Source organism: Symphodus melops (assembly GCF_947650265.1).
Source record: "Symphodus melops genome assembly, chromosome: 4".
Classification (NCBI taxonomy): Eukaryota; Metazoa; Chordata; class Actinopteri; order Labriformes; family Labridae; genus Symphodus; species Symphodus melops.
In genome coordinates this window covers 17,553,802-17,569,036 of record NC_136694.1, presented here as the reverse complement: position 1 = coordinate 17,569,036, position 15,235 = coordinate 17,553,802, and the positions used below count along the sequence as shown (strand labels likewise).

Here is a 15,235-nt window from a genome sequence, read left to right as displayed (position 1 = left end):
GGGAAGAAAACATTTAACTAAGATGGACTCTGTTTCATGAAATATGTTCAGTGAAACACACGTGAACTGGAGGTTTTTAAGGACGTAGCATGGAAATGCTCCACAGATGATTAGTCAGGATTGAAGACGACACAAGAGGAATCCACCACCACTGGGGGGACTCTCATCTTCATCAATCTCATCTTTTATTCAATGTTTTATTCATATCCTGATATTCTTTAATGAAATCCTAACAGAAGCTCACATTTACTCTAAAATATACAGAAGAAAGTAAGGACTGTGACTAGCAGCCCCTCCCCCTTCTATGATTTCATTTTTAAAAATCAGGAGATTATTCTCCCACATTTAGAATTACATGTATGCTTTCATTCAAAATTCGCTTTTAAGTGAAAAAAAATAATTATATATATATATATATCATCGCAAAAGGCCACTGTTTTCTACATATCTCAACCAAAAGCTGCCTCCAAAACCTTTTCTTTTTTTCAAACTTAGCCATAAAAAAGAAAAAAGAAAAAAAAAGATCTCTGCAGTATATCAACCAGTGTTCTAGTAATTTCTATGAAATGGATAGTGGTCTTCACATGCCACCTGCTGGACAGAACCATAACAACAGAAACTTCTTTTGGCCGTGACGTCATGTTTAAGTAGACAGAGAGACACAAATATCCGCAACTCATACCATATGTGAATAAAAAACATACAAATGCCTCTACTTCTGTTGTACATTTAATCAAATCATAAAAAGACTTCAAAACAGGGCAACACCATGACATTTGAATCACTAGGAAAACAGTATCAGCTCACAGCTGGTCTGAGACATTCGGCCATGTCATGTTTACTTAAACAGCAGATAGAGTTTGCAAATAAAAAAAAACCCCACTCTAACAATGTTTCTGTCTACTTTGTAAGAATGGTGGATTGTACAGTTGGAATTGGGAAGTATGCCTATCACATGTCAAGTGGAAGTGGAATAATTGCTATAGGCTAGTCTTTTCGGTGTGCTGCAAATGGTAAATATACCTCCCTAAGAACAAAAGCACATAATTAAGGTAAATGACAACGTTGTATGTCTGGCACATGTTCCCTTTTGAATATCAATCGCAGGACATGTTCTCATCTGCTGATGCCACCTGGTGGCAGTAAGCGTAAACACTGGGGTGATGATGCTGGAAGAATGCTGCACTTTACAGACTGGTCTTTTTACAGTCTATATGTGTTCCCTACCCCCAATTTCAGGACTTATACCGGTCCAGGGTCAGGAAAGCAGACCCCTCACACCCTGGACACAGACTGGTCAAGCTCCTCCCCTCTGGCAGGTGTTACATAATATGCCAAAACAACCTGTCATAAGAACAGCTTCTTCCCCCAGGCTGTCACTCTGATGAACACTAAACAGTCACAGAGTGTCAGACCTGCTGCTGTGAAATAACCCTGGAACTACTCTGTCACTGTGAATGTATACATTGTTTAATTTCAATGACCATCTACACACACTCTCCTATGTAAATACTGCAAAAGATAACTACCTCATGTTTACTCCATCATCCTTTTTGCACTACTCATCACTGCACTATTATCTTATTTAGTCTTCTACATATTAGTCTTAAATTAACTGTTCATATATTTAGCTGATTGTTATTATTTAATGTTTACAGTGTACAGAGAGAGCACAGTCTACCAAAGTTAAATTCCTTGTGTGTTGAACATACCTGGTCAATAAAGCTGATTCTGTTTCTGATGTTCTGGGGACCTTGCAAAACTTTTTTTGCAGAAAGATGGGAACAGACACAGATAGGCTACATGCTGATTGGTGCTTAAAAGAAATAGTACTCGATTATCACTCACCGAAAAACTGACACAGACGTGAGCCGACTACAGTTACACTAAACTGCACTCACTCAACTCAAGACAGCACCCACAAACACAGCTACTTTTTCTACTGCTTCTTCGTTAAGTTTTAATGGTAGTTGGCAAACAACGAACTGGTGCATTTTGCGCCACCTACTGATAAGGAGTGTGACTCAGAATAACTTCAAGGATCAAATTGGGTGTTCAAGTAAATTACTTTGATTCAGAAAGCGCAATAGAATCTACATTGATAATAATAGCATGCTATTTTACAGGACTGGCCTTCGTGTTTTTTACATTCCTTTCTTGTTTTGTTCTGGGTTATTGTATTTTATTTGGTTATTAACAATTGTCAAATATAGAAAACAAAACAAAAAAACATTTTTTTGTTGTGGCCAGCGATTATTTTTCAGTTGCGTACATTGCGATTGAAGCACTCTGGTCAGAATCTTTATATTCAGCTATTCATATCCTCTTTCAAAAGAAGTTATACTGCTTCGACACGTCCACACCACATTCCTGACATGATGTCCTTCATCCCAAACTTGTTGTTTATGGTCTCAGAATGATAAAGACAGGAACTGTGTCAAGGAACATGTGAAAACCCTGAAATGTGGACAGTACTTTTCTATTTGGAGCCTTATTTTATACTGTGTTTTAAAAAAAAAAAAAAATCAATTAAATTCTTTGTCTATCAGATAACACTTCATTTCATCTTTAGATCAAAGGTTAGTGCTGTCAGTACATCTCATTATCTCTGGTTATGTGTGTGCTCCGTAATGTTCTTAACTTTAATCTCATTAGTCTGATTTACCTGTTACAAAGCAAGTCTCTTACAAATACACACACACACACACACACACACACACACACACACGCAAAACATGATGTCATATACTCTGCAGATTACTGTGGTGTAGCCACATTATTCAAGCACACATAATTTAAGTAAAGTCCAAAGTGGTTTTGTTCAATTTATTCATATGAATAGTTACAGGAATGGACAAAAACATTGATGACATACTTGAACTTGAAGTCAAAAGTCAAGCATCATATTATATTATTGTATACAACACTATGAAGCCACGTTGTCGATGAATGTACTGTGTTAATAAACGAATGTACATGTGTACGTTTTTTTATTTTTTAATATGCGTAGTTGAAGATTTTACCATATTAATAAAGAAATGCTGGTTATGACATTTCTTCTCATGTCATAGCCACACCCCCTCCCCCTGCCCCCCTTGAAGTGGAGCAAAACTTGTGTAATGCACATGTAATTCAGATAGGTAAGGACTCTGAGTCATTATAGTTGGTACTAATATGATTAACTGTCCTGAAACACTGTTGGAGAGTTTTGTGCCATTCAAGAGAAACATGAAAAACACCCCTGTTTAGCAACAGTAGTGGTATGGTCTGGCTTCATCTCAGTCTTTTAGGCTACCTGGACTTTGCTAGAATGTCCTTGTTAGACCGATGATAGGGGTGGCCTGGGATCAGGGTTAGAAAGAGATTAACCACATGGAGGCCTTTAAAGCTTCAAAGTAATCCGCATGCGGGAGATAAATTCAGAACAACATCTATGCTACAGACAACATTTCTGCTTGCAGTTTGTCCTACCACCAGTTCTGTGTTTAACAAGAGAAGACTATCTTGTTGTTTCCTATAAACACTGGATTTACTGAACTACAAAAATATATTTGACCTGTGATTGGAGAAGAGACTTCTTCATCAACAACGTCATAAGTGGGAAAAAGGGAATAATCATGAAAAAGGGAAAGGTATGTTTTTTACTTTCATGCTTTGTGGTATCACTTTTTCATTGATCTTTTTAAAAGATTCATACAATTTAATGTTTCATTTTCTGTCTGTTCCTTGAACTTGAATACAAAATGAATGAGAAGATTAAAGAATTGCACAGACGATATAACAGAAGGGAAAAATAATCAAACAAATTATGACGATTACATTTTTAATTTTCAATTAGTGTGAGGAATCATATTTAATACAGATTGGTTTCTCTGTACCGTATTATCGGCAGTGGCTACAAAAAGATGGAGGCCCATCAGATCCGTCCTAATCCTTTGACCTAATGAAACATAGAGGTAGTTTTGTAGAAAAATCTGCCATTGTGTACAGGAAACTTTAACAGCAACGAAACTTTGGTAAAAGTGAAACCACCGGTCGGATATTTCTTGTGTGAAACATGAAACCTAATGGAAAGAATGATGCTTTTGATGACTGATTAGATACTGGTATGTCCATGCAAACATTTCTTCTATCCCAGCAGGTGATTGATGAAAATGAGCCCCCTACTTATCAGGAGGCGACAGCAGGTAAATAACTCTCCGTGTAACTCCTTTTGGTTGACCATTTAACATTCTATTAAACACAAAAAGATGTGTTGTCTAACTAATGTCATCAAGCTCTGTATTGACTCCTGTATAGACTGTACACAGCATATATAATCATAATCATATTTCAACTTGTGAATAGAAATACTGGTGGATAATATAAGTCGGATTAAGTAAAAAAAACACTTTGTTTGAGTGTTATGTTATGGTTGGACTTCACACATGTTGAAAATGACTTTATGAAAAGTAAGAGGTTTCCTGCTTTATCTCCTTCTCAAGGCTACGGTGAGATGGAGGCCCAGTTTGTCTGGGATGACAAGACCATCAGGCGGACCTTCATCAGGAAGGTACTAAAGCATTTATTTAAAATAAAATACCCATCATGGTGACACTTCAAGTACTTTGACATGGTGTTTGTCTTCCTGCAGGTCTATGCCATTCTCATGGTCCAGCTGCTTGTCACAGTGGCAATTGTGGCTTTGTTCTCATTTTGGTATGTAGCCTACTCGTTGGCTTTTCTATGTCACCATTAAAAATGAAAGTATGTGTTTTTAAAACTTAACTGAATTCATTGCTTTTCTCTTTCCTATACAGTGCACCCGTGAGATATTATATTCAGACTCATCCTGGCTTGTACATGGCATCTTAGTAAGTGTACACAAAGAAACATTTTTTTCCTGTTACTTCGATTTAAAAAAAAAAAAAAAGTATCTTAAAATTGTTAAGCACAAGTTTAAAAAAAATACACACAAAGCAAGAAACAAAATAATGCAGCAATAACAAGAAACAAAACTAAAAGATTGTCACGAATGTTAAAGAAAAAAAAGTACATTGAAATATCTAGACCCAGTCACCTCTCAGTCCAACTATTTCTAAGAAATGTAGCACCAACAAGGTAAACAGAAGGCAAGGTTATAGCAAGGCTGGTATTAGAATAAGAGAGACAAAAAGGAGATATAGAAGCTGACAACATATAGGACCAGTAAAACGAGTCCCATACCTTATAGAAATGGTCCAACAAGTATTATTGAATGAATGTAATATATTCACATGAATATGTTACATTATAAGTTGCGCAAGGACTTTTATTGTGTAGGTATAGAGTCTTTGATCTAGAAAAGCACACCTGTCCTTCTCTTGGCAAAAGTATTGCTTTCGCAATATGAACATCAAGAAAACCAAGGAGGAGCACATTCATTTTAAGTCCATTTGAACACCAAAAACAACAGATAATTAAAACACAGTGTCAGACCAATATCTTTGCATCTCAACACATGGCCAGAAACAATGAAAATAGTTACTTTTTATTGCACTTAAATGAAGACACATTATGATCCATGGTAGAGAGCAGGTGGTATGTAAATACAATGTTCAAGTCTTAACTGAGTGGATCTGGCACGATTATGGATAGAAATCTCTGTGGACTTAATCCACCATTCTGCTCGTCTGTGTCATCAATAGTTTTGCTCAGATCGCTCACCACAGCTTGCTTAGTTGTCCAGGAAGTGAAGGGTCAAAGTTCAAGGCCGTACAAAATACACTAATACATTTCTTTTCCCCGTTTTTTTAGTTTAATGTTCTTTGCCACTTACATCGCACTGTCTTGCTGTGGAGAGCTGAGGTAAGCTTTTTTTTGATTCATTCAACCCTATGACACCATGAGAAATCACTGAGTTCAAGCCCTCATTTTGAATAACATCCAGACAATTCAAAGAAATACGCAAAAAGAAAAAAAACATACGAAAAAATTAATTGGGTATCACTAAAAAAAGGCAAACTATTATTTATACTCGTAATGTAATGTATGTGCAAACATACTTTTTTTTTCTATCTTAACAGGAGGCAGTTCCCTTGGAACATTATTTTGCTAGTTCTCTTTGTGAGTATTTTTCTTCATTATAACAGCACAATGTAATAAAATACACAGTACTTTACTTATACACTCACATGATACTCATGATAGCTTTCATCTTTACTTTTCCCATCAGACTTTAAGCATGGCCTTCATGATGGGGTTCATGTCAAGGTAAATATACATGTTGTGATTTGAGACAACTCATCCAAGCCTTTTCATAATAAAAGTCAATAAAAACGTGACTGTCTTCTTTCCTCTCTAGCTTTTACAACACTAAGTCAGTGGTTCTGTGTCTGGGAATCACATCCGTGGTTTGTCTTTCTGTCACCATCTTCAGCTTCCAGAGCAAGGTGAGAAGAAGAGCTTAAACCAAACTTCAAACAGAATCCAAGTAACAAAACAGAATGACAAAAAGTTAAATAAATCCATCACCTGTCTTTTTGTCTGTCACAGATTGACGTCACATCCTGTCAAGGTGTCCTGTTTTCTTTGTGTATGGTCATGCTCCTCTGTGCCATCACCATCTCCATTGCTGTCCCATTTGGATATGTAAGTCCCTCCCTGACCCTTTTACTGTACGTCTACAAACAACTTTCCAGAAGCAGTTCAAAGCAGTTATCTAAACAGCATTTGCAGCCTAATGCCTCTGTGCTGTTGTCCATATTCAGGTGTGTGAGGAGGGATTAACCTCGTGGATAATCTAGTGGTGCTCTGTACTGTCTTTTTTCAATTAGCATCCTTCTAACCTTCTTATCTGGGTTTTGTAATGCTTTGTTTTTGTTGCACCACAGGTTCCATGGTTACATGCCATTTATGCTGTGATAGGAGCCATCCTCTTTACTCTGGTGAGAACCAGATATAATAGCAAAACCAAATAATCAATATATTTTTCTAAATCATTAACTTACTTTTTTCCCCACCCGTCTCATTTTCTGTTACAGTTCCTGGCGTTTGACACTCAGTTGCTGCTCGGGAACAAGCGCTACACTATCAGTCCAGAGGAGTACGTCTTTGCCACACTCAGTATCTACCTGGACATTATCTACCTGTTTAGCTTCTTATTACAGATTTTTGGAGGAGGGCGTGATTAAAACATGTATTTTTGCCCCTCAGCTGCAATATCCAGACTCTTAGCATCACAACTTGGATTTTTCCCCTAATAAACACACATCCCCTCACAACATCTGGGATTTATAATTCTCTGAATCATTATATTGAAGTTTTGTCCCTTTTCTTTGAAGTAAGAACCATCTGTTTGGTCTGTTATGGTAGTCAAACCCATAGTGCTAGGTCTGTCACTTCTCTGATACCACAATGTAAGTGTTCAGTTTACTCTTAAACATTCTGATGGTCTGTATTCAGAATGTTCAGGAGCCAACTGTGATCCCGACCCCGAACCAGTGTGTGTTTATTTTTACAGTCTATGGTTTACACACACACACACACACACACACACACACACACACACACACACACACACACACACACACACACACACACACACACACACACACACACACACACACACACACACACACACACACACACACACACACACACACAAAACACTCACCAAACCCATAAGTAAATAACCTACCAAAGAGAGTTGTGATGTGACAGATGTAATTAGTTTTACTCATGGGGCCAAAAATGGGAAGATTCAAGAAACCGATTAATTTAAGCAGAGACTATTTTAAAACCTTTGTAGACAAGGCTCAGTTTGTTTTATACTCCTTTCTAATACACAACAAAACTTTTAATAGTTAACTGTATTTGTGTAAAATATTTTCGTATAAAAAAGTTTAGTTTGTGTACGTGTGTTTTTATGGAAAATACTGTTTGTATGAATTCTGAAAGCTAAAAAACGACACTAACCACATAGAAAAACATCCTTTAACTACATGTGGTTATTAGAGAGCAGTTGCAATTTCTATTGTAACTTTAATGTGGCCTTTACAATGTAAAATAGAATAATGACTGTTACTAAAAATATCTAAACTGTAGAGTGAAATCACAGCATTTAAACTTGTTGTTGAGTTGTCTATTTCATTCTGACATAATCATAAATAAAGCAATAAAAACAAGCAATGTACAGTGTCTTAAATGTGTGTGGTGGAAATGAGTACTAAGATTTACTGTAGGTACAATATACTGCAACACAACTATGTTGCACATTTCACATCAAGGGTTTAAGTTTTGTAGCACAATAAGAACACTTTTTAAAATGATACAATCTTGGTAAGCACATAGTAATGAACGTAGGCTTTTTTCAAGTAATGCTAATTTAAGAAAAAGATGAGTAAATAAAAAAAGAACATATACAAGTACTGCTGCTCATTCATCACATACTACAAATATATTTCTAACAAGTATTTTTCAGTTTATATTTTTTAACATTGAGGGGCCATGTCCCCCACAACCTGAAACAGTGACCCCATTTTCATCTGAAGTCACAAGATGCTTAAATGGTAACTGGACTTTAGCTTGTATAGTGAGTAATTAGAAGATTAGAAAAGAGTAAGTCAAAGCACTTCTACAAGGCAGGTCATACCAACCCATCCACTCACATTAACAGGAGCTGCTATATGTATTAGGTCTATCAATAGTAACCAATCCATTCATACAAAAAAATAAATATGCTGCAGACGAAACAGCAGGAGCAACTTGGGGTTAAGCGTCTTGCCCAAGGACTCAAAACTCCTGTTGAGAGACGAACGACTCTACCACTGAGCCACAGCCAAGACTCACCTGCTGCAAAGTATGGAGCCTCTGGACTCTAATAATTACCACAAGACATAAAGCACAGTTCAAACATTCATTGAAACAAGGATTTTATTTTTAAAAAAAAGGAAACAATTGACGTGGTCAAATTCAAAGATAAAACCAAGAAAAAAACAATCTTATCTCAATCAATAAAAAAAACACGAGTTACAGACAATTTTAGCATCTCTGGCACAGGAAGACAAAAGTAGCCAAGTGGCTTTGCAAAATAACCAAATATCAAAACCTCTTTCCTCTAACAAAACTGTACAAAATGAGTTTTTGTATAAATAAGAAAAGTGTTTTCAAGCAGGAGAGTGAGACGAGCCCAGAGGATTTCCAAAATGTCTGGAATTCACACGAAGTTGGTTTCAAAAGTGAGGAGCAACAAGGCCTTTTTTTCAGGTTGAAAAATGTCAACATGTTTTTCTTTAAATCAAGTAAGAATACGAAATAACAGGTACTATTATTATTATTCTATACTCTGTACATGATTATCATGATGCTGTTGTTGCAAACATAAAACTAATGGATATTCTGTTGTAACCAAATCAAAGTAAATATGCACATTTAAAAAATCCAAACTGGGCAACATCTTAGCATCTGCTTAGAAATCCTGTTTTAGCAGCAAAACATTTTGAATCTATGAAATAAGCCATTAAATGGACATTATTGACAAATAGAGCATATTAAATTAGTGTCAACTGAATAATAAGTGCAAGCAACTTTTTGTTTGTTTCAAATTTTGCGTGCTCTCTATACTGCACACCATTGATCGAAGCAGTCCTAAAATTTCATCCGCTTTTAAGATTAAATGATTTTCCTGATGCTTTTTCAATTTGGAGCACCAAAATATCTTTTATAAAATCTAAAATGAAAATAAAAACAGAACAAAAACAAAATAAATAAACGTTGCATTGTAACAAGTGGTCATTTCATAGTTTCAAAAACCTGTTTTCGTATTAAAAGTAATGGCTAACACATGGAATATCATTTCTCTGAACATATAAACAATATCCATGACATTTTCCTTCATGGCGCACTGAATCTGAACAATTGGTTATCACTGTGTTTTCTGGACATGGCATAAATCATAAAAAAGATCACAAAACACAGAAGAAGAAAAGAACACAAATTGTGTGATTAGAAGTGGAAGGAGAGAAAAAGGACTTTATACAACGTTAGCTCTTGTGTCTGAAAACTGGTCTGTATTTCTCACACATTATTGAGGAATCAAAGAGTCATGTGTACTCTCAAATAATCTATGAGGTATGAGGAAAACTGTTTAACACAGGGTGATAAAAATCCTTTTAATTTGAAGACTAAATATTTTGTTTTGTTTGGAGTATTCTGAGAACAATTGCATTAAAAAGAAAATAAAGATAAAAAATGTAGAAAATTCTGTGCCTGTTACCAACCATCAGAACCAGAAAAGAGCTCCTTATTCAGAGACAACGAGCTAAAAAAGATTGGTGGCGACAACATCTTTGGTTGTAGAAATGAATAAAAAACACACAAAAACGTGAAGAAAATATATAAAGACAAAAACAGAATCATCAAACTGCAAGCTTTGAGAAAGTCGTGATCACACTGTTTTTTTCCCCACTGGATTGAATATGGATGGTTGAGGAGCAGGAAGGAAAAGCACCTGGCAACCGTACAGCTAACTTGTCTGACGCAACGGCCACCTGAATGGCATTCAAATAAGCCTGTCATAATTACCATAGTATTTACAACTACGTATTGATCCTATGAGACACAAGGCAGTTCTTCCTAAGAGAAAACATTAAGGCTTCGCTTCAAATCGTTTTTGCTGAGTTTTGGATCACTCACAAATTAATTCAGACAAACTGTCTCACTAAAGTCTTTAAGAGTCGTCTTTAATGGCACTTCCATGGTCTAGTGAGCGGTACTTTTGTAAAACCATGATTCCTATTATCTACATATCTACAGTTTATGATCTCTGTATAAATTAAAGTTCAACATATTTGGATGGACTGTCAAAGCATATCTGGGCTTGTACATATGAAGTCTTTGAGCAACAATGCAGAGACAGCCTCAGTATGAATCTTTTGGATCAGTACTAAACAAAAGTCATCGTTTGGTTCAGCACTCCTCATCAAAAGGCTTTCTACACAGGCCACACAATATGAGGACAGAAGACACGAGGTGAAGAACAGTTGTTCTCTTGTTGCGTGTGGAAACAAAGCAAGAGAAAAATCTATGTGCATAAGAAAACAGCGTCAATCCCAAGGTGGAGAAAAATAAAACTAACATCTACTTTCTATCAAAAGGTCATCCTAAAGCTAAAATCCAATCTACTTCAAAGATATATTCATCAAAAATAAGGCAAAGAAGCTCAGAAGGTTTTCAAGTGACAGACAAAAAGAAAACAAAGAACATGAACTTTCTACAAACTAAACATCACTGGAAGAAAAATCAAACTCAGCAGCAGCATTGGAAAAAAAAAACAGACTTACAGTTCCCTTTCCTATCACACTAATTACTCTCAGGGATTTTATTAGTTCTCTATTTGATTTCCCTCATTGCTATTGCAAAACTACATTATAATTTAGTAACTGCATTGCTCTTAGTACACATACTCTATCAGTAACCAATCAACTCTAAAGCAGGATGTAACCAATGATGTCATAATAGAACCGCTTAAAACCACTTCTCATTGACACGGATGCAACAACAAATGGTCTATGACACAACACAACTACATTTAGTATTAACTCAGGTCTTACATGACAATTTTGATGTAATTTCATGGGGAAATGTAAGAGGTATTTATTAATGTTGGGCACACATCCTTTAGAGTCTTCTCAACTTGACTTTAAAAACGTAAGTATTAAATAGCTTCCTTATAAATGTATGTCTAAATGATGTAACAACTCCACAAAATAAAACTTTAATTCAATATAAATACAAATAATTGATTGTCTTTTGTTCACATATGAATGAATGGTTGCAAGTTAAATTAAACTTTAAATGTAAATATTGTCTTTGCAGCAGTTACAGGAAGAAGTAGCTTTAAACGGTTAATGAAAAGACACATCAAACCAATAAAGTTTGTGTACGTTCTGAAATCTGTACAAATTATTGTCCCTGCTGCTGCCAATAGAAAGTCAAACAACAGACATCAGGAAAAACAAACATACAAGTTTGCATATTTTACAAAAAAATAAAAGACACATTGTGTTTCAACTCTTTCTTGAATCACCCTGAAACATCCAGAATGCTTTGTAAAAAATAAGAATTTGTTACATTGCGTGCACAAAAATAATGCTCTGTGTCTTTTCCTCCTCTCTTAAATTTTTTTCAGCTTCTTGTTATGTTCCTTTTTCAGTAATCAAAATAGAGCTTAGCTTCTGTGAGGAAGATTCCCAACCTTTGGTTGAAAAACTCTTGAGGATGTGAGCAGGAAAGTCAGACATTTTAGGTGTTGTACTTTTTCTTAAAAAACAAACAAAAAACAGACATACACACACGCACACACACATACACACGTTCCTTTTGTTATCCATGTTCAAGTCCGGGTGCTTGGTGTGGGCCACAGTTGTCTTTCAGCAGATGGATTTTTTCTCCTGCTTTTGGCCCCACCCTGCTGGAAGCCACAAAACATTGGAACGTCGTAAACTACCACGAGAGAGCGAAGAACGACAAGTGTTATGGGTCGAGACTGGGCCATCCGCTTTGAGGACTATCGCTTATCTAAGTCGGGTGCACGACCTAATACACAGCACCAAAGTCAATATATACTGGATTGAATTGTGGTTTTTTGTGCTTTTTCAGCATGAAATATTCAGCAAATATGTACTTTAAAACAGTCTCTCAGTGTTCCTGACATGGAAGTGTCTGTACGCTTAAAAACAGTCAATGCAAAAGAGTTGAACACAATCCTGCAGCACAATGGTGGTGAAATGAATGTGTTTTAGCTTATATGCTGTGGAGCTATTATTCCCCTCTTATATGTTCCTTCACAACACCAACTCAGTTCTCACTTCTTAAATGGCATTTGTTCTTAAATGATGACAACCCAAGGAAACAGATGACTTTGCCTTTCATCACTTAAATAAGCTGACAGTTCTCATGAATCAGCTTACAGCTCTTTCAATCTGCATTTGTTATTTGTTTCCTGAACTAAAACAGTAAGTTAGGATGACATACAGTATGTGGTGGATCTTGATGAATATTTATAAAAACCATAATGTGCTGAATATCAAGTCATTTAATCAAATGTTAAGAAAGTAGTTCATTGAAAGCAAAATGAATAAACCCTCAGAGCACAGGATAAGTCTTTAAAATTATAAGACAAACTTATATCAAAAGGAAAAACAACAACTTCATAGTTTGTCATAGTTTGGCCTGAAACTGGCGTAAAGGTGATAATCAGTGCAATCCCCTTTTTTATATTTTGAGTCATGAGAAAGGTTTAGCTCATGTTTATTGTAATTTCCAAATAAGACAAGAGTTGATTTATATTATCAATGACATAACCAGTCTTTTTAAAAATGATGACATAATTATTTTACCATTTACTTCATCTTCTTGGTACTTGATCTCAGCCTGATTTATGGAACTTGACAAAGAGCACAGTGCAGACCTTTGTATGTAATCTGTCACAAGATAACTGTCGTGGTAATTCGACACTATTCATCAGTATACATGACAATTGGATTGATTGCAGATTTGCAGCACAGATTGAGTGAGTTTACCTTTGTTTCACTTGTTGTGTTGGTATGAGTAGTTTGTGTGTTCGGCAGGGGTCTCCATGGAAACCTGTTGCTGTTGACCACCATTCTCCTGAAAAAGATGATTGATGACTTTAAGGCTTCTAGATAGTTGTTGACAATTTGTAAAAATGAAACAGGTTTGATTAATTAAAAAGGCCATATTTTCTCACTGCCCTCCCCATCAAATAGACATAATTAGCCAAATTAGCCCAAAACAGATCTCACTGGTGAAATCTGTTAACAATGACGTATTTTCTCAGAGTTTTTTTTTTTAAATTTTTTAAAAATAAATCAAGGAGTGGTTGAAATGTATCAAACGTCACTCTGATTTCAGTTTACTTTCCCTACATTCCTCTCGAAAAGTTAATGTGAGACAGCATATTCAACATGGTGACCCCCATCAGTGGGCTTTATAAGTCTGCTTAAAAATCCAATGGGTGTTGTCACAGAGACTGCACCCATGTTTTATACAGTCTATGCTTCCAGCCAAGTCTTCCCTTTTCATTTACTTCATTGTTTTGAGTTCATTAAGAAACTTGATATACCCCCAAGTACTGCCAGTTTATCCATTTCTGCTGAGTCTTAGTTTAGCTGTCAAAAGGAAATTAATCAAAAGCTTCACTCTCAGCGGTATGAATCAGAGAAAGAAACTGATTTCAATGCAATTTCTCAATTAACACTCAAGGTCTGTATTCAAATTAGGACAAAATCTATTTATAAAAGGACACTAAAGAATTAAAGCTTTCTTCTGTCACTCCTGGTCTGAGCAAATATGTCCTTATGAGAAATTCAAATTTTCATTCTTTCTCTTCATGGAAATATTCAATGTAGGCAGCTGAGGTTGAGGTTAACATACCTCCACAGGGACACTGGAGGGAGGCACTTGGGTGTACTGGGGGAGGTAGGTCCCCTGCATAGATGTGTTGGCCGGAATATACTGTAGGGAAGGCAGAAAAGGAAAACACAAATATTGATCTTGTTAATTTCAGGACATTAGCTAAGGGACAGTTTAGTTCATTATGCATATAGCTTGTGTCTGCTTTAAGTGTGTGTGTTTGTGTGTAAGTACTGACTGTGCCTGTGCTGCCCAGGGAAAGGTGGGTCAGCTGCTGGGTGAGAGGTCCCATCATGGACGTGGGTTGGATGGACATGGCGTGTTCCACTGTTGGGGTAAGAACTGTCCCCTGTAAGAGCAGAGAAAAACAATAAAACACAAAGGTAAGTGATCACCAACCGAATCATGAACGTGTTTAAGTCCATCACAAAGTAGGTCAATCGTCAGTTCTCCATACACACAATCGCCTACACCCAACGCCTCTCCTCTCCTAAATACAGCAGTTTGATCCACTTTATCTCTTCTCATTTCTCTTTCCCTGTTTATTCTATTTTAAAAGTAGCTTATTCATCAGCTCCATGTTTTATAAAGCCACCCAGTCAACTCTCTTTCAGTTGTGTCTTTTTGGCATATTTATCGGCTGGACATTTTGGTTGTTGAGATCAATATCTGCTGAACAACTCCACATGATCCCTGGCCAAAAGCCTGTAAATACCGACCAACATTAACTCTGATTTAGGGGCCTGACCTGATAACGTAAGAGAGGGGCTATGCAATACAGGGCTGTAATAACAAACCAGCCAGTGAAGACAAGCTAAAACTGGGCTGATATCCTTCTCAG

At 36.3% G+C, this 15,235-nt stretch overlaps 2 protein-coding genes across 5 annotated transcripts in view; one reads left to right on the top strand and one right to left on the bottom strand.

Annotated features, from left to right (window-relative positions):
* Window positions 1-3,430: 3,430 nt before the first annotated feature.
* faim2b (Fas apoptotic inhibitory molecule 2b) lies at window positions 3,431-8,148 on the top strand. 2 transcript variants are annotated; one of them, XM_079342178.1, is made up of 12 exons: window positions 3,431-3,632; window positions 4,142-4,187; window positions 4,485-4,552; window positions 4,634-4,698; window positions 4,800-4,853; window positions 5,776-5,826; window positions 6,045-6,084; window positions 6,194-6,231; window positions 6,323-6,410; window positions 6,514-6,609; window positions 6,852-6,905; window positions 7,002-8,148. In XM_079342178.1, exons 1-12 carry the CDS (start codon window positions 3,618-3,620, stop codon window positions 7,149-7,151), a joined length of 765 nt encoding a protein of 254 aa, XP_079198304.1. In that variant the 5' UTR covers window positions 3,431-3,617; the 3' UTR covers window positions 7,152-8,148. The 2 variants fall into 2 exon arrangements, with proteins under 2 accessions (XP_079198304.1, XP_079198303.1); XM_079342177.1 differs by having other exon boundaries at window positions 4,139-4,187.
* A 726-nt stretch (window positions 8,149-8,874) lies between these two features.
* LOC306823151 (RNA-binding motif, single-stranded-interacting protein 2-like) overlaps window positions 8,875-15,235 on the bottom strand; it is a 28,886-nt gene continuing 22,525 nt past the window's right edge. For 2 of the 3 annotated variants that reach the window (XM_079342535.1, XM_079342537.1), the window contains exons 11-14: window positions 14,633-14,743; window positions 14,416-14,496; window positions 13,542-13,629; window positions 8,875-12,430 (exon numbers count right to left, since the gene is read on the bottom strand). In XM_079342535.1, coding sequence (XP_079198661.1) covers window positions 13,549-13,629; window positions 14,416-14,496; window positions 14,633-14,743 — 273 coding nt within the window. In that variant the 3' untranslated portion in view covers window positions 8,875-12,430; window positions 13,542-13,548. The remainder of the gene's footprint in view (window positions 12,431-13,541; window positions 13,630-14,415; window positions 14,497-14,632; window positions 14,744-15,235) is intronic. The other variant, XM_079342536.1, reaches the window with a different exon arrangement.